Below are 27,877 nucleotides of genomic sequence, written 5' to 3' on the forward strand. Positions count from 1 at the left end.
ACGAAGGTTTCAGTTCAGTGAAGGAAGAACCTGCATTTGCTTGCTCTCCAAACTAAACGAGGGCTTGCAACAGACACAGGTATTGCCTAACAACAACAAAAACATTTCTAGCCCCAAAATTTATTGTTAAAGAAATCTAAAGTTTAGCTTATCTACCTACCCCAAACATTGGGCTAAGGTCAGGGACTGGTTTCAAGTTGGAGCTCAGGGAATTTCTCACCTGCTGCTTAAAACCACCATTGCAACTGGATATGATTACCACCATTTCACCTAAGCAAAGTTAGCGAGCAGCAACAGAGATCAAGAATAAAGGATACGAACAGCCCTGCCTTCAAGAGCTGCTAGCATACCTCTGGGTACGCGTCTCATAGCTACACAGTTAAACTGCACTGAGTCTTGGGACTATTTTTGGTCCTTAGCTTGTAAAAAAAAAAAGCATTGCTACTTCACTACTTCAGCGATTTCTATTTTATTTGTTTTAAGGTTTTTGTTTATAAAAGACATATGCGTAGCAGAGAGCTAAGTGTGATTCCATATAGCTGTTTTTGTGCCTGCAGCTATACCATTTAAAATGAGATTGATAGAGAACCTTAGTTTGTAAGCAAGATGCCTGTCTGTAACTGGAGCCAGAAGTCTCAGGAGCACAAAACTTCATTCGCATATAGCAAGAGACTTCTTACTACAGAGATGAAGCATTGATTAAAGCAACTCCAAGACGACAGAAAAGCAGCTGAAGCACCCCCTGCCCACTCAAGCGAGTTGCAAGTTTAAAGAGAGAACAAAATGAACTTGGGTTTGATTCCTCTGTGCTCAGAATCCCTCAGTGAGGACGATTCCCTGCTGCCAACACACACTCCAGCTCTGAGCATGGGGATGATGGTGGCCAAGCCAAACACACGCGTGCCTGGAGAGACTCACAGCAGATTAGATGGCTCTTCTGTGCTGATACATGAAACGCATCTGGGGCACCCCGGCTATATCAAGGGCACGTTTCTTGGCTGAGCACTGCTGCAAGCACTAGGGATGCTCATCTCTGCAGCACTGATATGACGCTTCCAGCAGCTCCCTGAGCTGGCAGATGGAGATGCTTGGGAATGACAGTCGTGAGAAGCCCTAAAAGGGTTTATATTCTCACTCAGATTATCTAAATTCCAACACGAAAAACATGCCAAAAACATCCTTACTTTGAATCACAGTGAAGTGTCCAGTAAAAGGCTGGATTTACAGAAAGCCAGCTGCAAGCAAAGGCAGCCCTTGGTCATCAGCATCACCAGCATCTTAAGAAGCCTACTCAGATCTGCAGTACACGAGGTAGGAGCTCTACTTGCAAAGCCAAATGCTTAATCATTTAGTACCTCTGAAATCAAACCATTGCCATTCCAAACATACTAGCTCTCTAGAGAGTCTGTATTCTCCAGAAACACAGAGCTGCAAATTGCCCCTTTTCTCATTTTTTCTCTCTTTTTCAAAGGAATAGAAATATTAGACACCATTCCTTACTGCGATGGTGTCACCTAATGAAGAAGTAAGAAAAACAGAGCACAGAGTTCCCTTATTATCCTTTTCATTAAACAACAGCACTCTTTTAGCTACTTTATAACCTGGCCATCAAGAAAGTACAAAAAACCTACAATGAATCTGTTTAAGAGCCAAAAACGCAAACCAAGTGTACCAGGCTCTCTCTTGAGCTTGCATGCCATGTTTTTTTCATGGATTTAGCAGTAAAACTTTCAACAGTACTACATGAATGTCCAGCTAACATCAACAAGTACTAGTAACATCACTGCTCATATAAATCAGAGGTAATTTGATGGGGCTCCAGAAGATTTAGGAGGACAGCAGACATCTCTATCCGCAGTCACCTCTTGCCCATGAAGCACAGCCTAGGCCAACAAGGACTCCAGCACCTTCTAGTCCCCCTTGTGTGAGTCTTGCCACAGTGTTCACACTTTGCGACGGTTTCAAGTTTCCAAATCAGAAGCTTTGCTGGATTTCCAATTTCTAGATATCCCTATGCCAGCAAGAAAATATATTCTGAAGAATTTTAAGTCTTTTCCAGACTGCATACCAGGCTTAATTCCTTATTCTCTGTTACTATTGTCTATGAGTTCACTTGACAATTTTCAGCCCTTCAGATTTACAGCCATTCCTAGCAAAGTATTTCATCCACAAATAAACGCAACCATCCTTTTTCTGAAGGCAAGGGGAAAATATATAGAAAGCACACAGATGTTTGGCAAGTACATCAAAGCAAGGCTAGTCAGTGCAAAAACCCTCACCACGAAGACGTTCTCATTGCTTCAACAATACAATCACATTTTAAATATGAACAGAGCAGGCTTCCAAGTGGGTGCATAACATCTATAATAATAAATTAATTGGAACTGCACAAAAACCTGGACTACAGAAAGCTATATGCTAAATCAAACATCTTCATGGGTCGCTTCACTATGTGAGGCCAGTCGCACGGAGTCTGAGCAGATCTTTGTTTTTCACATTAACGTGAAATTAGATGAGGTTGGGCAGCGCTATCAACTCCTGGCCAGTGGGTATCAACTTAACTGTCTTTGGCACAGTCGTACTTCTGTTCTCTCTGTAAATGGAGAGTACGGTATTTGGCTCTTCAAACCATGCAATTCACTGCTGACCCATGTACGTTCATTTAGATGCTCTTGGATCTTTGGAGAGCTGAGAGCACTTTCCCCTCCGACAATATTTCATGACTTCAACACATAATACCTTTTCCAAAGCAGGACAGATGTGCAGGAGCAGTTTCTGTCTTCCAAAAAGTTTTCCATTAGGATCTTGATTTTCTCTGGCTGTGTAGTCCAAAAGCATAACCATGGCTCCTTGAGGCTGGAGAGGGAAGGCTGCTGCTCGCGCAAGGCTTGCCAAGAGCAGGCCATCCAGCTGAAGTACTGCCCGTTTGGTGCCCACGTCCAGACACACTGCTGCAAGCAGGCCACCGGCACACAGATACTCACCCTTTTCTGGAGGGCTTTGAAAAGTGCTTTGTGGAAGAAAACCTTGATCCCAGCCTGTCTTACGAGGGAAACTTCAGCCAGAATCCACCATGCCAAACATTCAGGCTTTTGATGCATAGAGAGGTATCGTACAGGCAGTAGGGTAAATGGCTCTTTTTGTTTTCAGAATACTGCATCTCTGAGTTACAGGAAACAAGCCATCAATAATCTTTTTTAAAAAAAAAAAAGTTTTGTGGGCTTTGAAAGGGAGAAGGATGAAGAAGAAAGTCATGAACTCCAAGAATTTCACTCTTAGCATGCCAAAGCCATTGGTAAAAATGCCCGGATTTTCTACAATGGCTTGGATATGTGCCTCAGGAAGAGAAGCCACTTAATAGTAAGCTCCTGTCCATGAGCAGAATCACACTTCAGGTCACTCAGCTTCATGGGGAAGAGGCTACTTCCCTTCCCTACAGGGAGACCACATCTGCAAGTGAACTGCTCCTACACAAAGAGCCATCAGGCTATTCTGTCAGCCTCAAGGACTAAGTACACAAGGAAAATCAGTTGTCATATTCCACAGGGAGGCATCGAATTCGTGGTGGTATATTCAGGGTGGATTACCATGGGCTAAAGTAGTAGAAACCCTTCAAAAGCAGAAGGGAGACAGACTTGATGGGAAAACACATGGCTGTATTCCTAAAACTCTATGGGAAGGTCAGGTTTTCATAGGAATTTGGAGGCTGGAAGCAGAAAGGCAGTCACAAGTCAGCTTTCTGATATTTGCGTACACCTTAGAAGTGTTCCTCGTTTCTGCACATTCCTATCAGGACTCACTAGTTTTTGCTTACTCTCCATTTTTTTGGCCAGGAAATGCTTCTGCTGCTGTCACATGATTAAGAAGTCGCACACTAACTTCGGCAGAAATCTGACACTCAAGTGTCTTTGGCCATAGCCCCTATACAAAGAGCATTTGGGATTCTGTGGCATCTGACAGCTTGCCCCTCCTCCAAGACTGACATTAACCAAAAGCCTCCTATCCAAAACAAAAACGCCAGACAGAACACAACTTACATTCCTCCTATTTTGGGAAAGTCTGGATTGGAAACCTAATTTCTCATCTTGGACCCATGTGTAGCTGTTTAAGTGTAGCTCAGGAGCCATATGACATTAACAGCTTATTCCTGTGAATGCTATAGAAAGCTAATAAAAGAGCAAGAATCTTCAGCAAAATGTACTACAAAATGCAACACAAATAAACTGGAGCAAACACTGATCATATTCCTACCACCAAGGACCTCCTGCTGCAGAGAAGGGATGTGTTGGGAAGAGGTAACTTCGTGACAAGTTCCAAAAAGTGCCGTTTTTATAAAGGGAGGCTGAGCACTCAGCTCACATTTCACCCCAGGCCTGCTCCTGATTTCCATGAGAAACTCCACTTGGATTTTCCAGAGTCTCTGCCACCTACTCAGAAACCAGTTCTGAGCAGAAATGGCAAGTTCTCACTGCCGCCTGTTCTGCAGCCCCCACTTGATCACACCATAAAGTCCTCTGCCTCTTATTGCCTTCTACCACCCTTCAAATGGTGAATTCTGAACACTTTGGGGCAAAATTCCACCCACAAGATACAACTGGCTTTGAAGCAGAAGAGGACAGACAAACATCCAAATACAAATTGAAAGCACTTGCTCAAAAGACTCCACTAATGTCTCAACTTTTCTTGACTAGTCAACACCTTGCATTTTTATTTTTAAAAAAGTATTTCTGGCATAGTTTTGGGGCCCCTTAAATCAACACCATCAAATTCCACTACGGATTTAGACTTCACAATGTGACTTCAGTTCTCCAAGCACAAAGTAAGAGTCTTGTGAGAAGGTTTCATTTCTGCCAGCATCCACTTCCAAGTTCTCCAGCCCCGGATAAGAGAGAAACAAAACAGAATGACTGCGTAACGGCAGTCAGCCTCCTACGCACTCAGGAGCTTCCTGGCTACTACTGCATCACGAATTTCATGAGCTGTCAGTGAATGGAGCTAGGTCCAGTCATGTGCCCACTGGTTTTGAATCACAAAGCCTGTGGCCCTACATGCCATCCCAATGCAATGTCCTGTCTCGACTCAGTGACAGGAAGCACAGCTCTGCTGTTTTGAGGAAGATTATAATGCTGTACACATCCAGCAAAACACAAAAGCCTGACGTGACCATGGAAGCGTTCAAGGCCAGGCCGGATGGGGCATTGAGCAGCTTGCTCTAGTGGAAGGTGTCCCTGCTCATGGCAAAGGGGTTGGAACAAGATGGTCTTTAAGGTCCCTTCAAACCCAAACCATTCTGTGATTGTATAATCAAGAGGTGGAGAGGAGCACACAAAGCTCTGTTGGGCACCCAGTTGCGGAAACTGGGATGATCAGGAACCATCTGCTGACTTGAGCAAAGCTCTTGCTCATATCCATTCACTAACAAATCTCTACAAGTCTCAGTTAACTACTCCTAAGCATTGGCTTCCCTGAATGCAAAGCACCAAAAGAGCAGAGAGAGATGAAAAACATGACCAGCTACATGACTGATCTGCCACCTTCTCAATAAAAACACAGACAATGCAGACCAAAGGAGACAAGTTAATTAGCACAGAAAGTGGTGCATAGGAGTGATATATTTGAGAAGACATGAAGAAAGAAACCAGTTTTCAAGTTTTTGTAAAAAAAAAAAAAAAAAAACAAAACTCCTGTAACACCTCCTGTAACTAATGTACGTGGAATGTTTTCAAAGACATCGGCCACGTACTGCTCCCATCAACTTCATGGGATTATCCGCACAGCCTATGGGATGAATCACTCTTGTATGTTATTTTATTCCACTTTAAAAATCTCAGAGGGGGAAAGCAGGGGATTGTTCACAGAGATATTCTCCCCCTACTCCCCAGAGACAAGTGAAGGACCCGCTATCAAATGGGATACTGCTGAGACTACCGATACTCTGCAGAGGAGCACGCACCACAGAAGTAAAAGCAGCCAAGTTCCTTCACACCATTAGCTGTACCACCTCTGGGGCTCTTCAGCCATTCTTTCTCTGGCTATTTGTTGTATCATCAATGCAAGGGGTCTGTCTGAAGTATAAGCATTGCCCATAGGTAAGAATTTGGTGGAACTTTGCTGTTTCCAGAAAATGGCCCTTACAAGTCCGATTTCTCCCCAGAAGAGTTACTGATCAGCTTCAGAAGTCAAAGATGAGCAGTTCTGACTTCTGTCACGGCTCCAGTCGAATGGCGGAGACTGCAGTTGTGAAGTCTGCTTTCGTAAGGGATGACTGCTTTTACCAATCTAGGTCAGTGCTCAACTACAGCAATCGAAGCTCTTTCTTGCCAACTCACTTGCAAGAAAAACACCAGTACCAGTGGATGGTCTGACTCCAGAGCTCTACCTTATAAGTGCAGCTCTGGTCCATCCACCAGGACATGATGAATGCACAGCTCAGAGGCGGCTACAGAAAAATGTCTCAGCATCACGCTGTCAAGGTTGATTAAGGCAAAGCTTCAGTCCTGCAGAAACACAGCATTTTGCTTTCCTTGACTGCGGAATGTGCTGCATTATGTTTCCTCAGATCAAAATGTACTCCTGACAGGCAAAAATTAACAGAGGCTTTAGCTATCAAAAATGATCAAAAAGCATTTATCATAAGAAACTCTCTGTAAAACATGCAGGAGATCAGTGGAAAGGAACAAGAAAAGCCACAGAATAAATGACACCAGGAAGTCAGTAACCCCACACACACTCCAGTTATGCTCACCTCAGGCCTCCCCTCCTGTGCTCGTTAAGTTTCTACCAAATTTACCTGGGGCCAGTCAGACAGTCTGCTCAGGAGTCTGATTAAACAAGAGCCAAACAAGAAATAGAGGAGGAAGGATTATATGATCTGGGGATACCAGAAAGGAATTAAGAGTTCAGGCAAGTTGCAGCTGAAGCAGACGGTGTTCCTGATTCACCAAGGACCTGGTGCTCTTGTTTAACCTGGCATCCCACAGCCTTCCCTAAAGGTTCAAATGAGCTTAGCACAGGCACTACATTTATTCTTGATGCTGACTGCCCCTAGAACACACACGTGCATGCTCAGGCACTTGGCCTCCATCTAGTCCACATGTAATGGGTGGATAAAACAGACCTTGTGCAACTCTAATGCAACACACAAGGAGGCCTCAATGCTGGCCTGTCACAGCACTGCACAGGGCGGCTACATCTCATCTATAATGGTAGTTTCCCTGAAACCAAAACCAGTTTCCCTCAAACGCCGCTGAACAATTCCTGTTAACCCGAGCCAAATTTAAACCAGTGTCAGCAAGTATCTCACAAACCATGCCCAGAACCACCGGGTCTCCCAACTCCCACATGCGCATTCTGCAGGGAGCATCCTCGTTAGCGGATGGTGGTTTCTGTTTAGGATCGTTTGCTAGGGACACTCCTTGGAGCAGGGTAGGAAGGGCAATGCCCTTTCATGTGGTTGGTTCTCAAACCTGGGTGCTTTTGAGAGATACTTAACTTCCCATTCCTCAGCTGAGTGAAGGGTTCACATACCAACCCCTAGAGGCTCATTTCCTATTTTAAAATTAACAGGCTAAAAGCCCAGGAAGTGCACAGTCTGCTCCAAAAATACACCAAAGATGTCTGGAATGACCAAGTGTATAATTTAACTTTTAGCTGGTTCAGGAACCGGCTCTGCTTGCTGTAACTCAGGAGGAAAAAGAGGCACTTTCTATAGGGCTCAGTTGTCCCATTTGCCTGGTGACAGAAATAACATCCCATTTCTGGTCATTCTACTTTTATTCAAGGACATTTTGGTTACTGAAGTTCTACTTGAAACAGGAGAATCACTTGCAAGATCATCCCAAAAATACAGCCATCCTGTAATTTTGGTTCTTCATACTCTGCAGAGTTTCCTTCTTGGTAAGGGCAAGGAATTTTAGACACAACTAAGAACAAGACCTCAAAGAAATGCCTCACATTTCTGATCCTGTTTTCAGGCAGACAAGCAAGCTTCACCTTCCCTCCTGTGAGTCAGTTCACAGCCCTCCCCCTGCACACACCCAAAATACAGACTTCAGAGTGGTTTCCAAGGCACTGAAGAAATTGGCTATGAGTTTAATCCTAGGGTTTCAAGTGTTCAGTGACAGACCTCCACAGGTTCACGTCACCCCTCCCAAATCTCCAGGTATACTCAGCTAAGACAAATGTGTCAAGTCTCTCTGAACAACTCAGGTTCTCCCCATGCAGGGAGACCTCCAGTAACATCCAAATGCTACAAAAGCCCATGTGGGAGACTAAAGTGCCATTTATGAACTTACGAAAGTTCAAGACAATGATTCAGGTTTTATATCAGATGTTGCTCTTCCAGTCCTAGGGTCACCTCTGCACGGAGACTTGCCATGAGCCCTGCTGTCACCCTCATTGTGACCCACACAATTTGAGTAAGGACTGTGGCCAGGACTTCCTTAACTTTGTTTCAGTATAGTGAAAATTGCTGTTCCAATTTTGCTTTTTGTTTTGTATGCAGAGTCCTTAAGAGCTATTGTCCTTTAAGGACAGATTTCACCTGCACACATGTTCACTGTTTGAAAGTCAGCGCAGTGCCTGAAATCAAATCACAAAGGTGTTATCTTACACTTGTCAGGCAGTGCAGACGTGTGCCTGCCAGTGTTAGTCTAGCTCACCAAGCTACTGCAAATCACACAAATGCAACAGCTTATTTTCTTTTATCCAAGCACTAAACCAGCCTGGGATTCTTAAGCAAACACACGCCAGCTGTATCACATGGGAGCAAAGCGTAGCTCACTGAGGCTAGGTCTGCAGCACGAATGTATCCAGCACTGCCCCTCCAACTGCTGCAAGATACGTTTTCATTGAAGCCCATCCTACCAGCACAATTCGCAGAAAGGGTGTATGTGTGTGTGCAACGTGAGAGGGGAAAAGAGCAGCGGGAGGCGATTCTGCAAACAGAATTAAAACAACTTTCAAAAGCAACAAGCTGGGGGCTCTCCAGCACACATTTGCATTGCGGGGAGAAATAGAAGATACGGATTCAAGCAAGGTCTGGGAAATACTTGGCATTATCACCAAGTTGAAGTTCAGCTATGCTGCCAATATAACTACAGTCCAGTTTCATTTGAAATAATAAAGTGATGTCCCATTGCATGTGAAACTTTCAGATGAAGTCACACAGTATCAAGATACAAAAAACCAAACCTGCCAATAAAAATAGTAAAGAGAAGCCAGCCAGTAAAACAGAGATCCAGCAGAGCCCCTCTCATCCCCTGCGTCTTCCAGAACTACTTCAGTTAATCCAGCCATGAGCCAATGTCTTTCTACCAAAAAATAGCCTCCATCAAGAACGCTGGAAAATCTGATGTTTGTGCCTGAGGGGCAGAAGGGAAGATATACACCCCTCTCTCAAGCCACCCCCCAGCGTACCCCCCATATCTGACTGTATTATGAAAGTCCTAAGCAAGACAATTACTTTTATAGGTTTTGCTTAATCTGAAGATGGACAAAAACATTGGTTTGTGGGGAAACTGAACTCTTTTTAACATGAAAACCAGAAGTAAGGAGCTATGCTGCTGGTTGTAACTGAAAGGCGTCTGCTAATGATTACAGCTTCCATTTTACTGCCAAAGTATTATTAGAACTGCTTATTTGCTGTGCAGCTTGGGGAAAAAAAATCTCTTCCATCCTTTATTAATCTTGTCCTCATCTGACACAACAAAAACGCACCATCAGTCTTTCGCTTACTTTGAAAAAACAGGCTTGAAAGTCACCACAAGAGCCAAAGCCTTTGTGTATAATTGCTCTCTTGATTAAGTAGAACAAAGGGCAGAAGACGTCAGTCACGATGTATTAAGTTTACTGTTTTAGGGGCTTATTTAAAGTTATTTCAGTGACTTGCTTTCTGGAAAGAAACTTTGATGTAACAGACCTATAAAACCAATTCTGAAGTTTTTAATGCAGTCACATCCCAAGGAAGGTAGCCCACAAGGCAACTGTGGGACCGATGGGAAGGTTTCCATAAGAGCCTTGTATCTTCTTGGCCCCAGGTAGTTTCTTGCAGCAGTGCTGAGCTGGTGACCTATTTGGCTGATATAGGAAACCCAATCATTAGAAAGTTTATGTATTCTAATATGAAAAGCAGATTTTCCTTGGAAACATTTTCTTGGGGCAGGTTTCAGGGTCCCCAAACTGGCAGTGACTGCATAAACAGAGGCGGTAATGAGTGAAGGCTCCAATCAGGGATGCTGTGTAAAATTTTTTCCTTTTCAGCCTGCCATCCTGGGCTCCAAACAGGGTATACAGTGGAAACAGGACAACTTTAACTATCTGCCTGAGTATAAAGGCTCAGCACGGCAGGATTAGAGGGGAAGGGAAAGAGGAGGGAACTCGCAGGCAGCTGGAAACTTCAGAATTGAAGCTTTCAGAGGTCTGGGAGAGAGAGTACTGCTCAGGAGTACCTGGCCGTGCTGTACAGCAAACTTAAAGGCAGCATTGCTTTTTGTCATGGCTTTCCCATGCTTAGACACACCCTGTTCCTCCAAGGCTAAATTGCCTTTATAGAGAAATAAGGTACGGAATCCGTGGTTTCGGTAGTGAATTCCCATCCTCTCCCAAGGCAGCCAGACTAGCAGGGCAGTCTCAGAAGCACCAGAACAGATTTTGTGCCCACACCTACTAAACAAAGCCCAGACAGGCTCGTTCCCTCTCTGCTCCTAGATAGCTCCTTAAGGGTTTCACTCCCTTGAATATGGGGAAGTGAGAGCAGCTGCAGACAGGAAACAATCTTTCCGAAGGCTGACATTGACTTTTCCCCTGCTTTGAACTACACTCCTCCTTGTTTGCAAACAAGGAGTGTCCTACTCGCTGACCTGGTAACCTTGTAGGACCTCTTTCAAGGCTGCCTGTGTGCCCCTGCAAGCAGGCTTTCTCTGCTGGCTATTTCAAGGCAGAGAAAATCCTCTCTCTAGACTTCAATTCCAATTTCTTGAGATATTAGAGAAATGCAGAACCCGAGACGGGTAGTATTTTGTTCTACATCAAGCCAGGTGGAGGGAAGTTTAAAAGGGAACCCATTTACTTCAATGCTTAGAAGACAGCAGAGGCTAAAAAGCCAGCTCTGTAGATGCATATTCTAATATATCTAAATACTTCCTACTCACAGCAATAACACTTCCCCCCCCACCTCAGAGAAATTTTGGGGGTGGGAGAACTGTCCCACAGAGACATGACATCAGCTAAAGAAAATGCAGATGAATGCAAAAAGTTAAAGTGGTTGGACTTCAGACGGCTACATAAAAAGGAAAAAAATGGCTAACTAAGCTTGCTCTGCCAGAATACCAGTTGCCCAAGATTAAGAAAAACAATGGAAATACAATAGAAACTGGACAAAAACATGCAAATAAACCATGTACTACTGCCCAAGGCATTTGAAGAAAATATACTCTATAAGAATGATTTCAAATTGAAAGTTCATTTTTATTGTGTCTCTATCTGGAGAGAGGTTCCTTAAAAAAACAACTTAAAAGCCAACTCTGCATAGATAGGATCTGAAATACAATTAAAGAGGAGATGCTTTGTAGTAGTATGACCTCATGACATCTTGTGTCCCTATTACTTGTTAATCATACTTTTCCTTCTATAGGAAAATTAAATGAGGCAGCATAACTTGGAAAATAGTCATTAACTCCTTACTACACTGAAAACCTCCATGATAAATGTGAGGAAGCAGCACTACTAGCCTACATTTGTGAGGCTTTACAAATGTGCTGAAGCTGACTTCAGTTTGACACTGAGCTGTTCCCAACTCAAGTGGGGCCCCAATAGCAAGCCATGAATCAATTCTTCCATCCCATCAAACAGAACATCCCTGCTAGCAGTGATCCAGAGCAGTGCAGAGGTGTCCCTGGAAAGCTCCAGCAGAGTTAGGTGTTGCAGAAGGCACAGAAGTACCAGGCAGCCATATTTCAAGTGTTAAAGATGAGTTTGTCATTTTGAAGCGTGCTTGGAAGAGCAAGGACACACTGCAAGTCACAGCTGCACAAATGAAGCAATGTTGTCCACGAAATGCAGAATGGCTTCCCGGTAGAGATGGAAACATCACAGTACAATTAAAAGGGACAACTTCTCCTTGTCACAGGGCTGAACAAGTATTCCCAGCAGAAAAGCAGGAGCCCAGGATTAAGATCCCTCTGCAGAGTCCCAGAGACACAGGTATCTCAGATGCAGTGATGGAGAACAGCTTCATTTCCCACAGCGACAGAACGCAACTATGAAAACCAGAGCATTAACAGCCCTGCTTTGGTTCCAGCATAGCTAATTCCCTTCCAAGCTCTTAAACTCAGAAACACACACTTGCCATGTAAGTTTCTAAGTAGAGCAGAAGAAAGATATTTAGACACCAGAAGACAGCAGCATGAATATTACAACACATTCATAATTGAAACATTTTATACAGCAACCTCCCAACCTCAGATGAGATGTTGGTGTTCATGCTCTGCAGAGTTTCCTCCTTGGTAAGGACAAGGAATTTTAGACACAACTAAGAATAAGACCTCAATGAAACTGCCTCTCGCATTTCTGATCCTGTTTTCAGGCAGAGAAGCAAGCTTCACCTTCCCTCCTGTGAGTCAGTTCACAGCCTTCCCCCTGCACACACCCAAAATACAAACTTCAAAGTGGTTTGGTGCTCAAGCAATAGGCAGGTTTAGAAACATCAGCCCCAAATAGCCTATTGTTTAAGCGCATGTACGCAGCATCCTTGAACCACAGAGCTCGGCAGTAACTGCTTCAGAAACATTTCAGCATTCTTCCTTTGAGAATTTAACCTGGATTTACTGTGCCCACAAAGCTTGAATTAGGGCTTGAGCCATACCAAGATCCCTTTGACTGCTGAATGTTGAAGAGTCAGAAAAGGAAAGCAGCTACCACCTTCTTATCCTTGCAGAGACATTTAAAAAATCTAATCAGTCTAGGGAAAAAAGGGGGAAAAAAACAGCAAGAGAGAAGGGGTTAGAAAATAGCTTACAAAACAGAATCACCAGAGAGGTCAGGGTAGGCTGTCAAGGGCTGCTTCCAGCGTAGTACAGCTGCTAAAGTCATTAGACAGTGTCACCCCACCCTCGGGCTCCCAGGGGCAAAAGCAGAGGAAGGAGGGCTCCTCCTCATCTCCTGCTGACCTGGCAGTTTCTGGTGAGAGCGTGAATTCTCTCACCGTCCATTCAACATTTTGCAAACAGGCCACTGGAAGAGGGAGTGCCTGTTTTGCAGGGTTGGTCGGCCACACTGTTCCCAGAAAGGAGCGGATCTCCAGTGAGAACTTGGCTAGAGCTAGTCAACTCATCCAGTTTTACCTCTCTGCTCCAAGCTCAGGCTTCCTCTGGAGTCAAAGTGTTCCTGCCCATCCTACCAATACTCCATTGACCTCATTTCCACTGAGGACTTTAAAACAAGGCATCCAGGCTCCCTCCACAGACACCAGCTTCCAGACAGCTAAAGCTTAAAATAAATCCCACCAAATGCACTGACAGAATTTGCTTTGCTTACGCTGCTGCAAAAAAAACAGAACAACCAGCCTTGATCACCAACTCCAAGGAGCCTGAAGACAGAGTCGAAGACACTGCTACAATGAGACAAGCGAGTGCCACTGAGCATCCTTACCCAACACAGACAGCTCTGAAACTCTGCCAGCATGGAGAAATCCTTCTCCAGCCATGGAGCTGCGAGTGTCTGAAGGAAAAAAGCATCTATGCTTTGCCAGCATTGTCCCTGTTTGGAGGGAAAACTTCTACAAAAGCTGTTTTTTAGGATTTTAAACAACTTTCCAGTAACTTCTAGCCAAGCATTCCTCTTCACCCACCCTGCCTCCTTAGATGGCCTGTGTTTGTCTGCCTTAGTACATACACACTGGGCAGAAAACCACGGCAGGACAGGAACTGATTCATAAGTGGATCAAGTATCCTTTGCTGCAGGGCTGGTGACAGGCCCAGGGAGGCAGGGAGCACAGCAAGGCAGCAGTGAGTTCAGAATAGGATGTTGGACTTCACTGTCGCAGCCTTAGTACAGCCCTCACTTTCTGAAAAAGGGATTTGGGGTGATCCTTCCTTACACTCAGCTCTGTTCATTAGAGAACTATGAATATCAGTGCACTCAGGATTAGTTGCACAAGCTGTCCTAGGTATTTAGTGTTGGCTGCTCACCTAAACCTGTCTTCTTGGGCGAAACCACCAGTGCTAGGAGAGGTATTTGACCTACCTAAGTGTTTGATTTCTCCTCCTAAAATTCCAGGCACAACTCAAGGATGGCCTGTCATTCTAGGGAGTATTTACTTTTTATATCACAGCTGTGGTCTCTTACAAAGTTTGCAATTCAAATACACAACCATGCTGGGAAGAAGTGGAAATGCAAAGAACTGAAGTAGTTTTCTCAGATCAAACAGCAGGTCAGGGCTAGATGTACAAACAGAAATCAAGTCCTTAGTCACATCTGCTGGACCATGCTCTCTTGAAACGCCCTGTAAGAAAAAAAACAAAACAGCTTTCCAGGGAAAGCCAGCACGCACAATTGCACCTGAAATAAAGCATGATATTGGCAATTAGGCATACTGTGCGTGGTAACACATCCAAGCAGTGGATGCACAGCTACTGATATTTCATAAGTAAACAAGGTAATGGCATTTGCAATTTGGTGTAGAGCTGTACCCGCGCTTGAAGCCTAGGAAACTGCTAGCTTATCACTTATCTGTTAGAATAAACAGAAGTGCACTGAGTTTTGGCCAACTTGCAAGGTAACACAGATTTGCTACCGTTGCACATGGTGACATGCTTCCCCAAGTACTAAAGAGGGAGCACGCAGATGGTAACATCCTAGAGAGAGGGGGAAGGCAGCAGAAAGCAGATGTGAGACAGGAACAATCATCTTCACAGAATTAAAACAACACACACCCTAAAGAAAGAGACTGAAAAATAATGCTAATTGTGAAAGCAAGAAGGGCAGAGAGGAAAGGTTGATCCATAAGATGTAAAAACAAAGCTAAAAACATGTTTCTGTTTCTATTTGGATGACTTTAAAGATGTATCTTTAGCCAAGATACAGAATTTCGTCATGAAAGTAATCCTGGCTTTACTTGGTACCAAATGAGACCAGTTACTAAACCCCAGAAAGCAACACCTCTGAATAAAGGGTGCAGTGCTCCCCATGCGTAGGATAAAGTCTAGCTGAAAGCCCTCAAACTAATAAAATGGAGCTGGCAATCAGGAAGCCAGCACGCCCCCAGGAACCGGTCACAAGAGAGCTGTGGCCTCTCTCCATCCCCTTCCCCAGTCACCACTGCAGCCGGTGAGTGGCACAAGCGAAACCACAGGGTAACAAAACACATTCCCAGGTGGGCACTGACCTCCTGACACTGGGGACAACCAGGAAGTCCCAGAACACCCTAACAAGCAGAGACCTTCCCTATGGGGACACTATAGTGCTGTGCCCCATGTCCCAGCACGAAACAGGATGAGCAGGCCTCCCTTCTCACAGATCCCTCTGGGTCCCGAGAACGTTACACTAGCTCTAATAGCTTTGTTTTAAGCATTGTGTGTGATATAATATCGGAAATCGGTTTGCAGTTATGTAATTGCAAAAGAAATGCCTACGGCCCTGCTCAGCCCTGCGGAAAACACCACCCCTCGATTCCCCCACCACAGAGGCAGCTCGCGGGGGCTGTGAGGGAAGAGCAACAGCGGAGGCCGAGGTGCTCGGGAGCGTGCTGATACTTCCCCGTCCGTCAGGTTTTCCATTGCAAACACTGCTGCCACAGTTCATAACTTGACCGTTTCAAGCCACATCCATGCAAAACTTGGCAGAGAAGGAGTTGCTCGGGCCCAGTCCCTCCCCCTTCTACCTTAAAGAAATCTGCTTTGGATTCCTGCTTTAAAGTCACATTTCAACACTGCAGCACAAACACGTATCTTCAAATCATTCCACAAGGCTTTTTCAGTTCAGGTTTTAGAGAAGCAGATTTGCTGGACAGACGAGACTCAAGCCAGCTATTCACATTATTCTTCTGAAACTGCTCGGAGATGTTTAGATAGCATTGGCCAGTGCAGGTTGCCTACACAGTGCGTTTAAACAAATGAGTCGCTTCAGGCAGAAACAGACCCCGTAACTGCAGCCTGTTCCCGGATGCTATCTGGAAAGAATGTAAACGTCCATTTTTCTCTTGATGGATTTGTGACCATTGCTATATGTAGTTTTTTCTCTCCTCAGCTGAGGGGAGAAAGAAAGAAAGATCGATCCCTCAGACACATCAGGCATCGTGTGGGCCTTCCACTTGTATAACCAGAATACAGAGGAAGGTCTGAAGGACAACTTCTGTTGAGTCAAAGTAGGTATTTACTGCAAAAGCCTATTTTAAAAGGCTGAGAGCTGGTACATTACCGAATCATTTGTTCTGAAGTACAGAAATCCTACAGACTTCTTCCAGTCCAGTGAGATTTGCTTCCACAGCAACTGCAGCAACAGTCAGGTTACAGTGACCCATGGTCTCCACAACCAAGATGAAAGGTTTCAGAATTTATTCACCGCACATGTTACACTGACCTTGCTTTTAAAGACGTAGTACTGAACAGAAGTTTCAACTTCAAATGATGTCCAAGTCATAACTCTCACCGGCTCAATAATGAAGACACCCTTATACAATTCTGCTTCAGTGACAGAGAAAAGTATGAGGCAAGGCCCTACCAAATAGGTTTGCACATGTCCAACCGCAACATGCCTCAAACCCCACCACTTACGTGGCAAAAACAACACTAAATAGTACTGTGCAGTAAATGCAACACACCTAAGATGAAGTTAACCTAACTGATAATAACTAAGTAAGACTTCAATAAATCAAAGACTAGAAGGTTTTCATTCCTCTCTATTTCTGCCCTGTACACTGGCCTCTGAAAGCACCGAGTGCTTCCTTCTGGGGGTACACAATTTGGATGCACACAGAGGAGATGGTAACTAGCTCATGCCCTGGAAACACTGAGAAGAAAACATCCAGTAGGACATGAAAGAGGCACCATTGCTTGGAAACAACTTTCGAACTTCCCTGTATGAGGGCCATCTGGCCAGTAAAGCCAAGGTGTTTCTTCCCTACAAAGCCATGCAACTCCCACTCTGGGAAACAAAAGAACCATTAAAGCGTCCCTAGGCATCGACATGCAACCCTATTCAGGCAAGGCTTTTAAAAATCGAGCAGTCAGCTGTGCCTTTTCCTATTTAGCTTTCCCGAGGTACAGTTAAAAAAAAAAAGGAACCAAACCAGACATATGCTATGTTATATGCAGGTATACATACAGGGATGCTTGTGACATTGGCCCAGCAGAACAAACACCACATTCAAAGCACACTGTCCAGTCCAACAGGACTTCAGCCATGCAGCTAACAAGCTATCTAGTCATAATTCCCTCCTGTCCTGACTGACTGTACATGGCAGAGGTTCATTGCAGAAACCATCCCTGCTGCAGTGACATCCTTAACACCTTACTTCATCGCTGCTTGCCAAAATCAGGAGGAGAAAGCCCATTTTATACAATCACAGCTGTAGTTCCACACTTATCAATATAATTGTACAGTAAGATGAATTGCCACATGCATAGTACAATAACGTTATTTTCTTAAGTGAATTCCCATATTCTTAGAACTCATAACCACATCTTCTAGACATGCTTGCCTACACTAAACAGATACCCAAATTCAAACAATAAGTTACAAGTTTAAAAAGCTTAGACTTGAAAAAACTTCAGCTAGTTCCATTACATGTCATTCACAGCTTCAGCTGAAGAGACAAGAATTCAAAGCATTGAAGTCATTCCTGTGGTATCCCTAACCTAGGGGAGAGTTAGAGTGTATGTTTAGAGTACTGTTCTTGGAAAAAGTAAAACACGGTTTCCTTGCCAGAATGGTTTAGAGAAGCATCCAAAGCAAGGTGATGCTTGATGTACATCACCAATTGGTGACGTTTTTTCTTAAGGGCAGAACCATAACATGGAAGTCAGTGCTTCATATTCCCTCTTCTTGTTTGCATGGAGATTAAGAGATCTAGCTGCTAAGCATCAGAATATGGTCTCAAGGACTGTAATCCAAATTCAAGGACGTTTCCTTAGAAGAGGCACATTTCTGGACCACCACTTACATTCAAACCCTTCTGTATCTCCACATGTCATGTGGTTCAATACAATACGCTGTGAAGTGCGCAAGGCAGAGAGGCCACATTAAAAGAAAACACAAGGGAGCTGTAATTTGAAATTCAGACACTTCTTGCATTATTTAACAACCCAATTCCCTTGGCTCCATAAGCCATTACCAAAGCCAGGGATATCGTGGATATGAATATAAGTCGCCACAATAACCAGGCTTGTTCTGACAGCAGTAACACCCATTATTGACAATGGGGAGCCCTCAGGCTTGGAAGGGAGGCAGCTTGTCCACTAGTCCACAAGGAATTGAGATATGTCCCCTCCCCCCCCGCCCCTTTCAATCACAGGGATAGCTTTAAAGCAGGGCAGATGAGCATTCTGGCTTCTACTAGTTTTGCAAGCAATACAATCAATACCCAGAAGACAAGCATTTCTGTTCCTGCTAGCCAGTGCATTTCCACACACTCTCCTTTTGGACACCAAACCAAGTCACCGGCCAGCAACTGCCTGCATCACTGAGCCAAGCAAGCATTAGGCTTTCATACAGCAGGGAAATCACCGCTTCAGTAAAATAAAAGTATAAATACAACGCGTGGTCATCATTGTGGATAACCTGACTCAGAGCTCTGGGAAACGGACTTGAGCTGGGACCAGGGCGTCCTGGTTCCCCCGCCAGCGCGCTCCAGAGCCAGCCGGCCGTGGAGCTGCACACCACGAGCCTTTGCTCGAGTGGCTCCAAATGCCAGCAGCTCCTCTGGATGAGGACACACAAGTCACGAGTGGGCTGGAAAACAGTCCTGGACAACTGCTCTGGATTAATACACAAGGAGTGCTGGAGGGTGGAGGGGGAGCCGCTGAAGACAGGCAGTTATTTAAACCAGCTGCTAACCCGCTCCAGCCACTCACATGTACACAGCCTCATGCATTTGTTTGGGCAGACTCAAAGCCAGCAGGCATCCAAGAGTTAAAATACACAAAGGACATCTATACCAACACTTGCCAAAAATCTCATTTTCCAAGTGCAAGCTGGTTATTCAGTGGATGGCAGGAAGGATTTCATCTCACTTTTACATGACAGGCTCTGCCTCCTCGCCTCAAAATTCCCCAATTAACACTTCTGCAAGAAGTTTTGAAGCCATGCATGGCCACGTATTTGTCTACGCACATTCTCTCCCCTCCCTACTGAGCTCTGGGCCACGGGCTACGCTGTCAAGCCAAGTTTCATCCTAAGCAGTTTTTAAACGCTCATCCTATAAATCCTCCAAAAAGGGAGTTAGTAATGGAAATGCTGACAGAGACTTGAAGAGACAGCATGGCAACTATATATATCATCTACTATACATCAGCTTCATTAGCCGCAGATCCTTCTCTCCCTCACCTTCGTTTTCCATTAGTGTACTTTGGCTAATTAACGCACAAAACCTATGAAACATTCTTACAGTAGAAGGCAACATTTGGCCTCCAGCCCAAATCAACATCGAGAAACTTCAACATCCTCAGCCAGACATAGTAACTGTACCAGATGGAGCTAATGTACGGCTACAAGTCGTGATGAAGAAACTGAAAGGAGAGGAACACATGCAAAAATCTGACCATTGAAAGAAGGAAAAGCAGCAAACTTGTCTTACCACTTTCGTTTTTCTCTATGACATCCACGACCTCTCCAGCCTGGAGGCTGATCTCAGAGTTCTCCTGCTTCTCATAGTTGGACACCACCACATATTGCTCCAGGATCATGGGTTCAGAGCTAGCATCAGCACCTGGGGAAGGGAAAAAGCAAGCCGTAAGCCAGCTTCCAGCCATGGCTCCTCGAGAGCGACCTCCGTCCATCCGATTCACGACAGGCCAAGTTGTCACCAGAGCCAAGCAAATCAGCAAACAACCTTGGCTCGCAGCATATCCCCAAATGGCTGGCCATATAGAAATAGCCTCCTCTGGCCCACAACCCAGCAGCACAGAGGGACATTGGAGAGAAGAAGAAGAAAAAGGGGAAGAAAAAAAATTTTTTTTGAAGAGGAGCTGAAAATACAGTGAATTAGTTGCAAAGTTTCATGATGGATTCTGAAAATAAACCTCTTCCCAACATGGTTTCCACAATCCTTGCTCCCATTCAGAGAGAAAAATCCTGGGCAGAAGCAGCATAAATCCACAGCTGAGCCATCCCCCCAGTAAACCAAAAGAAAAAACAGCTCTCCCCTTGGCGTCTCAGCTCCTTCTCCACTCTAAAGGCTTGAGCTGAAAGTCAAGAGGGGGCTGTAGATGCCAATCATATTCGTCTGCACTGCAGCCCTTAAATAGAAACACATGAGCGGGATTGAAAGAGAGGGAGGTGGGGTGGAGGGAGAGAGGGAGGGCGGGGAAGACTGTTTACTTGAAACAGAAGAAGAAAAAAAGTTATAGCGCCAGATTCTTGCTAAAACACGGCCACCCCCCGCCTGCCCCCCGCCAGCGCCGCAGTTCCGCATTCCCTGCTGCAGAAACAGCCCCTGCGCGGGGCTGAGCGCGGCGTCCCGGCTGTCCCGCTTCCCTTGCCGTCGCCCTTCGGTGCCTTTTTGGAGCTCTTTGAGCCACTCTTGCCAATTGTTCAGTTTTGTTTCATACCGAAGGCTTTTGGCTGTCCGAGCCGTTTATGAATGAGTGTCAGCTCTCATGCAAACAGGGATGAAAAAAAGGCACAAAATAACCGTTCTGCTCCCTTCCCCCACAGTCCTCGGGTTCTTCTTGGGTGGGTTTTCTGTTTGTTTACTTATTTTTGATTTTTCCACCCCCAAATGGAAATCGTGCATTCTGGGGAGGAGCCGTGAGGCGGGCACAGAGGGAGATGGTCGCGCAGTGCTGCTCACCGTGTACAGTGCACCTCGGCTCTGATGCAACACACACAGCGCGAAAGGGACGCCTGCACCTCCAGCACAGGCAAGGACAGGCTGCCTGCTTCTGCCTGGAAACTGCCTCTCAAAGTCCTGAAAATCTTTAGGACATCAGGGTTTATTAATTTGCCCTTAAACTCTTTCATGTCCTGCAAAGTGTCCAACCAGAACAAAAAGCACCTACCATTTCTGCACTAAGAGCCCCCAGCCACATGCCTTCCTGCAAAATTATTTTACAGGTTTCCTGAATTGCAGCATTGTCTATTAAGGCAGAGCAGCTTGGGCCAACAGTGTATTATACATTTTACATAGTAAGAGGCAGTTCCTGTCTCTCTAGATTAAGACGCAGATGGAAAGGGGAGACAGAAGCAGATGTATGGCTTTCTGAGAGTCCCATTTCACGTGACGGGGGCAGAGCCAGGAGCAGGCTCCAGATCTCCTGAATCTCTGAAGACAAATTAGCTCCAAGAGACAGGAAGGAAGCAGCATGGTTTGAAGCTGTCCACCGGACAAGTCAGGGGACTAAAAGCCAAGCACAGGATGCTCAGCGCTGCATTTCCAAAAGCTGCATGGTCAGATGTGTTCAGGCTGAAGATGCAAAGTGATTCTGCAGGCAAATAATTAGCATCCCTGCCAACAGAGAGGTAAAGAGTGCATCAGCCATTAGAACAGCATCCTGTGAAATGAAGATCCTTAAACAAAAAGTAATTAATTCAACATTTTCCTGTAAGGAAGCACTATAACAATGCCTCCCTTTGGACCAGTCTTAAGAAGTCCAGAAAATTAGACAGCTTCCTTGCTCCCTAAGCGTGCCTCTGACTCTTCTCATGTTCCATAGGTTAATTTTCTTTAAAGAGGAGTCATCTCCTCTAGAAGCTTGTGTTTAAGAGATTTAGCTCTTCTGTGGATGGCTGAACCACAGCCAGTAGCAAGAATAGGGGGGAAAAGACCACAACAAAGAACTGGCAACCTTAAGATTTATAATAAAAATTTTCACCATAGATGTTCATTCTAAATAAGTATAGTTTCTTTTCACAATCAACCAACTTAACTCGATTGTTCTCGTTTAAAACAGTGCTAATTCAGGTATCTGGAGTGCAATGTGATGCCTTCCCCCATTTCACGCTGCTTCCCAGACAGCCTAGAATGGGGCAACAGCAGCATCTTCCTTCAACCTATATAAGCAAGTAGCACCTACAACCCCCACTTCATTTTTTTTTTCCTGAGATAAATACCAGTTCTCTAACCAAAACCAAAAGTCATCATGGCAATATGTCTGTGCATCAGCAAAGAATTCAGTGTGTATGGAAAGGCAAAGGAGAGACTGAACAGTTGCAACGGGAGAAAGGGACATGCAGGAAGCTACTTAGTAAGAAGTCACTCCACATCTTCTCTCTGCTCTAATATCCTAGAGGCTTCTCAGGAATAGGATAAGGAAAAAAACACCACACAGCACTGGCTTGGTGTTCATGAGGTGCGTGCATCCCTGCTGGGAGCAAAGAGAGGACAAGGCTCAAGCACAGGCTGGCGAACACCCCGCCACCAGCCACCCATGCTGGCCCAGGGACCACGAGCCAGGAGAGTGCCGTGGCCAGCAAACCCGAAGAAGCAGCATTTCCCATCCACTTCCACAGCTCCAAAAATAAAATAAGGAAGAAATGCAAGATATATTATACCTGCATTCATATATCAGAAACTCAGCAGGACTTCACAATATTGTTTACCCTGTCCTGCCTTGGATGAGGTATTCCCTGCAGGAGGACTTTTGTCACTACAGTGGCTTGTACAACACATATAGTTAGGAGAACATTTTAATAGAAGCTTGTTTAAGCGTTACAGGGCTCCTATTAAGACAAAAAAAAAAAGGGTGATAAATTCCTTGGTCTAGGAAGTAACCAAGGTCAAATAAACCTGTTCACTTATAGCTACAGCAGATCATGCCCTTCTTTTTTAGGGGTGGGACATGTCAGAGTGTCCCTGTAGTTCCCAGGGTGATGCTGTCCCAGGATTAGGCACAGCTCTGTGGGGAGGACTTCACCAACAGCAAAGGAGGGAAGAAGGGAGGGAAGAGAATAGAAAAGCAAACAGCTTCTCCCAGTAATTAGAAGCCTTAAATGTTTTCTAGGTAGGCTGGTTTAGGCTGTTACTACATTCCCTCCAGACACAGCCAGCAGGGTAAGAACTTCAGCCCTCCTCAACTCCATCGCCGGGGCGCACCTTTAGAGAAGTGACTTCTTGGTGACCCTCAGGATCCCCACCACATCGCTGGTCTGCTCTGTCAGACCACAGGCTCCCTCCCCCCCCGAAGGGGGATGCAAAAGAACAAGGCAGGCAACACTGCAGAGAGCACAGCACCAATTACGCCGGCTGCCGCGGGCGCTTCCGCACCCCTGCCAGTTAGCAGGGCTCTGGTCTGTAGCACAGGACGCGGCACCGCACTGGGCAGCCGCAGCCTGCTCAGCCTGAGCCACGCCGGAGAAGAGCGATGCGGAGCTGCACAGGTTCCCCAGCAAGTTCACATGCACTCTGCAATGCCCCGTGGATATCACAGACCCACTTGTTTTTTTAAAGCTTCTTCAGTCTAGGCAGGAGAAACACAGAGCAGAGGATAAGATAAGGCTGATGTGCCAAGTAAAGCCCCCCCTGCTCATTTCCCCCCCCAAAAGCAGCATTAGTGCTTGGGTTCAGCTCCAACTTGCAAGCCCTCCCCCGAGCAGAGCGCACGATAGACCGCTGGCTGAAATAAGAGTTTGCTTGCCTCTCCGTTTATTTTTGCCTCGAGTCCGTTTCCTGGTTAAAGTCTTGAGGATAGCCCTCCTCCTCTCCATAGGGCTCCACTTTACAATCCTCCCGCTCCTCACCTCTGCGATTACCTTCCCGGGACTGGGCAGAAATGTCATCGGAGCTTGTCCGTGCCCCCCAGAGCTGGTGCTATGAAGTGACCCAGTCGCACCCTGTCCCCCTCACCAGGCAGCGAGGAGGGAGCATCGTTCCTCCTGCGGTACTCAGAGACCAGCAACTACCGTGAAAGCCTCCTAAATAAGAGCACAGAGCGCCTGTTCCAAGCAGCTTCTTCCTCCTCCTCCTCCTGTGTTGCAACAGCTAAAACCTATGATGGTTTTGCAATAGCCAAAAAATTAAAACCACCAACTGGACTCCAAAAATAAAATCATCTGGATATGGAAATCTGAGACTCCTGATCTTTGCCAGAGTACTCTGTTGTTATCAGGCTATAAACATGTCTGCTCTTTTAATCTATACAGCAGGCAGGCTTTTATATCGCCCCTTTATGATTATCAATCAAGTGTTTACAGATTCAGACTAAATGACTTCGTACTGGGCCGGTCAGTGGAAGGTTTGAAAAAAGCCAAAACCACAGAAACGGTCAGTAAACGCCACGAGCATGAATCACAGCTGACTAAGCAGCTGGCAGGTAGTCGGGCTTCTCAGCCGCGGGCTGCAGCGGGCACAACTGCTGGGGACACGCGCGGGGTTCGCACGGGGCACTTGGCAGAAAGCATCCCAGTGTCACGACGTGCCACACAGCACAGTCAGAGCCTCACGCTTTCCGGCACGCAGTGAGGGACAGCTGTGCGAGCTTACATCTAGCGCTGTGATTTCTTGTTAGAGCCAATTCCTCAAGGGTAACCCTTTGCACATCTCGGGAAAACGCCTTTGGAGAAAGAGGAGGGCAAGGAGTGAAGAATAAGAGTGCCCAGGACAGCACCAAGCCTACTTAAAATCCTCAGATCAGACTATCCCCTCACAACAATCACACCCTCAGCTTTAAACACACACATTTTCTTTGCCTAACTAAAGCTTTTACCTCTTTCCTTTCTTATCAGGAGGTCCATGCCTCTGTGGTAAATAAACACGTTATAGCTGCGTGTTTTCTTTGAGCCTTCTGCCAGTGATCTATCCCAAAGTATTTTAAGATACAGAGCTTGGTTCTGCCTAAAAATTGGGCTAACCATGTACTGCACAGAGGATAAAAGCGACTTTACCATGAAAAGCACATGAGATTATACAAGAGCTCAAAGTCTCGGGGTAGACTCAAAAGCAGTTCCCAAACTAACCAGTTCCTGGAGTAAGCAGTGGGATGACACTAGCGGAGCTTCCCACAAATCTCCTTGGGGAAAACACAGATTCAGAGAAAAGTAGATTCTACTCCTACTCAGTTTCTTTATATGTTTGAAGCAATCAGGCCTTCAACTGATCTGAGTACTCCAGCCTGGCCATCCTCAGCCCCCCTTCCCCTTCAAAATCCAGGCTAGAATTGCACGTCAATTATTCATGGTGGTAAAAGGTCACATGCAGCTTGTATCATTAGAAAAGGGGATCCATCTCCATCCTGTCTACCAGACATGAATCCCCCCAGTTCTAGCAACATCCAGTTTTACAGATCAGCAGCTCCTGCTGTAGCAGTTCTGAGCCACGAAGCTTTAGGGGCAGAGACAGAATTTCAGCACCACCTATAATAATGAAAAGAATTCAGTACAAGTCCAGCCCAGTCTCCGGCTCGTAGCAATAAAAGAATAATGGCAAAACCCCTTTTGTCCCATTATAGATGAAAAATAAGTATTTGCAAAAGGCTACCAAATGGGTTATTAATACACTGTTATTTCCGTGGCTCCTTTTCTGAGCTCAGCTTGGTAGCTCTTTTACTAAGGACAAAGCAATTCCATGGAGCTTCCTGAAGAGTTCTAGAAGGTGACATTCTGCTATTAGACAAAGGCAGGATTAAGAGCAGAAAGGAATGGGTTCTGACCCGTCCTTTTTAAGTAACTTATAGGACTCCAAGCCAGAGAAGTTTGGCCTAAAACCTCGTCCAACACTCACAGTGTCAGAACATGAGAGTGATACGGGGTTGAGCACCATGCACCCAGTGATGGCAAGCCACTACACAAAACCTCTATCCTAAGTTAGCAGCCATAATTAACGCACAAGAAGTTTCTCCATAAGTGAGCATCCACGCACGCACCTTCCTCCACTCCACAGCACTTATGAGCTCTGCAAACCTTTCTATGCATGGGGCAATAGGTTCCGCCCAGAGCAGCTAAGCCTCAAGTCTTCCTTATCCTTCTGGCTGCACACGCAGAAACCAGGCACAGATGGCAACTCCATGAGCTTCACCAACTCCCTCCAGGCCCCATGGGCTGCTGCTACCAACAGCTACGGGGAGCCCAAGCCAAATGCATGCAGTCCCCAAGAAGGAAATATGGCCAGCAAAAAACTAATGTTACTCCTGGATTTGTTCCCCAGCATATGGGGTGCGTACTTTTCCCTAGTATTTCTAAGAAGCGAGATCTGGGTAAGCCTTCAAGTGCCTGGGACAAGTGGCAGCCTGAAGGCAGACTGGCTTCCAGCGCCGGAGTACGTGTCCGACGCACAGCTAAAACCAGCAGCAAAACACAGCCCCACGGGGAGCGCATCGGGAACGAGCTTGGCCCACGGTAAATGGCAGGCACTCTCTCAAGTGAGCACACCACTACTGTTTCTTCCTTCTTCACAGCCCTCAGCAGCATTTCCAATAAAATCCTGACAAACGGAGAAATTCAACGCTGACCTTTGCCAATTGGAGCTTGTTAGGATTTTTATTTTTTATTTTTGATCTGCTAGGTTTAAAGAGAGCGCCAAGAAAAATTAGAGGCAGGAGGGTGAAAGGAAAAAAAAAAGTTGAGTCCTCTTTCCACTCCTTCTTGGAAAGTTGGCTTTCTGAACAGCAATCCCAACCAACTAGGTTACAGGTAGCAACGGTTAAGAAAACTGAAGTATTTTGCACACAGATCTGTTAAACCATTTGGAGATTTTTCACACAGCTGCTAGACTGGGTCCTCCACCAAGCTGAAGTCACCTATATACTTTGGCATTCACCCTAGTCATGCTCAGCGTGGCAACACGTTCACGTTACTCCACATCCCACCAAGCAAACTAGCCAAGGAATTTAACAGCAGTTGGGGTGCCCCCGACTACCCTACTGGCATGTGGGCTGCAGAGCGGGTGGAGAGACACCCACTAGTGTCCCACCACAGCACTCCTCACGACCTGGCTGTATGGCACCCATCTTTTCCCAAAGTAGGAAATGAAACCACTTGTAAGCCCTGGTTGGGGTCTCCACTTTGTGAAGCAGGTTTGTGTCCTAGGTTGGTGCTCCAGCAGCTCCCAACTGGCTTCTGTTCGAGTCTCCAACAGCCAGACTAAGACCCAAGTACATACTGTGAGAGCAAAGACCACATTCAAATTGAAGTCTACTCTGTCGATCTGCCACATCACAATACGGCCCATGGTGGGTCTGAACTGAACTGTAGCTCTGCTGGAAATGTGGATTCGTTTGGGTGAGAAACGAAAAAACATCCCGTGAACTGTAACAGCTTAGGGAGCAAGAGACCTGGGCAGTGCAACTTCACAGTAGAACTGTGCATCAACATTTCCCTTTTTGAGCACTGTGCAGTGCAATCAATCACTTATTTGCCCTATCATCATGCATGGGTTTTTGAAGCCAAACTAGCAACATGCATTTAGCTAAAAGCAGTCAAAGGAAACGAAGGAATTTTATCTAATAAGATTTCACCTTCTTTCTCTTCAGAGAGCTTAAAAGCCTTGGTATTTAATTTCTCATGTTATAGATAGCAACATAAAACAGTCCCAAGAGATGCAAGAAAGTCAGAAAACCAACCCCAACTCCCCCAAACCACAACTCGAGGGCTTCTTGTCACTCTTACCAAAGAACACCACCTCTTCTGTCTCCTTCTCAACATGTTGCCCTCCTGCTCAGTCTCGTCCTGTTTCTGTTTGAACTCCCTCATGACCTATTAACCACCAGGCTCCTGTGACCAAATACTTCAGATA

At 45.6% G+C, this 27,877-nt stretch overlaps 1 protein-coding gene across 8 annotated transcripts in view; it reads right to left on the minus strand.

Annotated features, from left to right (window-relative positions):
• SH3PXD2A (SH3 and PX domains 2A) overlaps positions 1–27,877 on the minus strand; it is a 251,243-nt gene that overhangs the window by 55,122 nt on the left and 168,244 nt on the right. For 4 of the 8 annotated variants that reach the window (XM_083845064.1, XM_083845062.1, XM_083845063.1 and 1 more), the window contains one exon: positions 19,790–19,921. In XM_083845064.1, the coding sequence (XP_083701190.1) occupies positions 19,790–19,921 (132 nt within the window). Of the gene's footprint in view, positions 1–19,789; positions 19,922–20,234; positions 20,878–23,786; positions 24,037–27,877 lie in introns of those variants that run through there. The other 4 variants (XM_083845068.1, XM_083845069.1, XM_083845066.1 and 1 more) reach the window with 4 other exon arrangements.

Source organism: Anser anser, assembly GCF_964211835.1.
Source record: "Anser anser genome assembly, chromosome: 7".
NCBI classification, from domain to species: Eukaryota; Metazoa; Chordata; class Aves; order Anseriformes; family Anatidae; genus Anser; species Anser anser.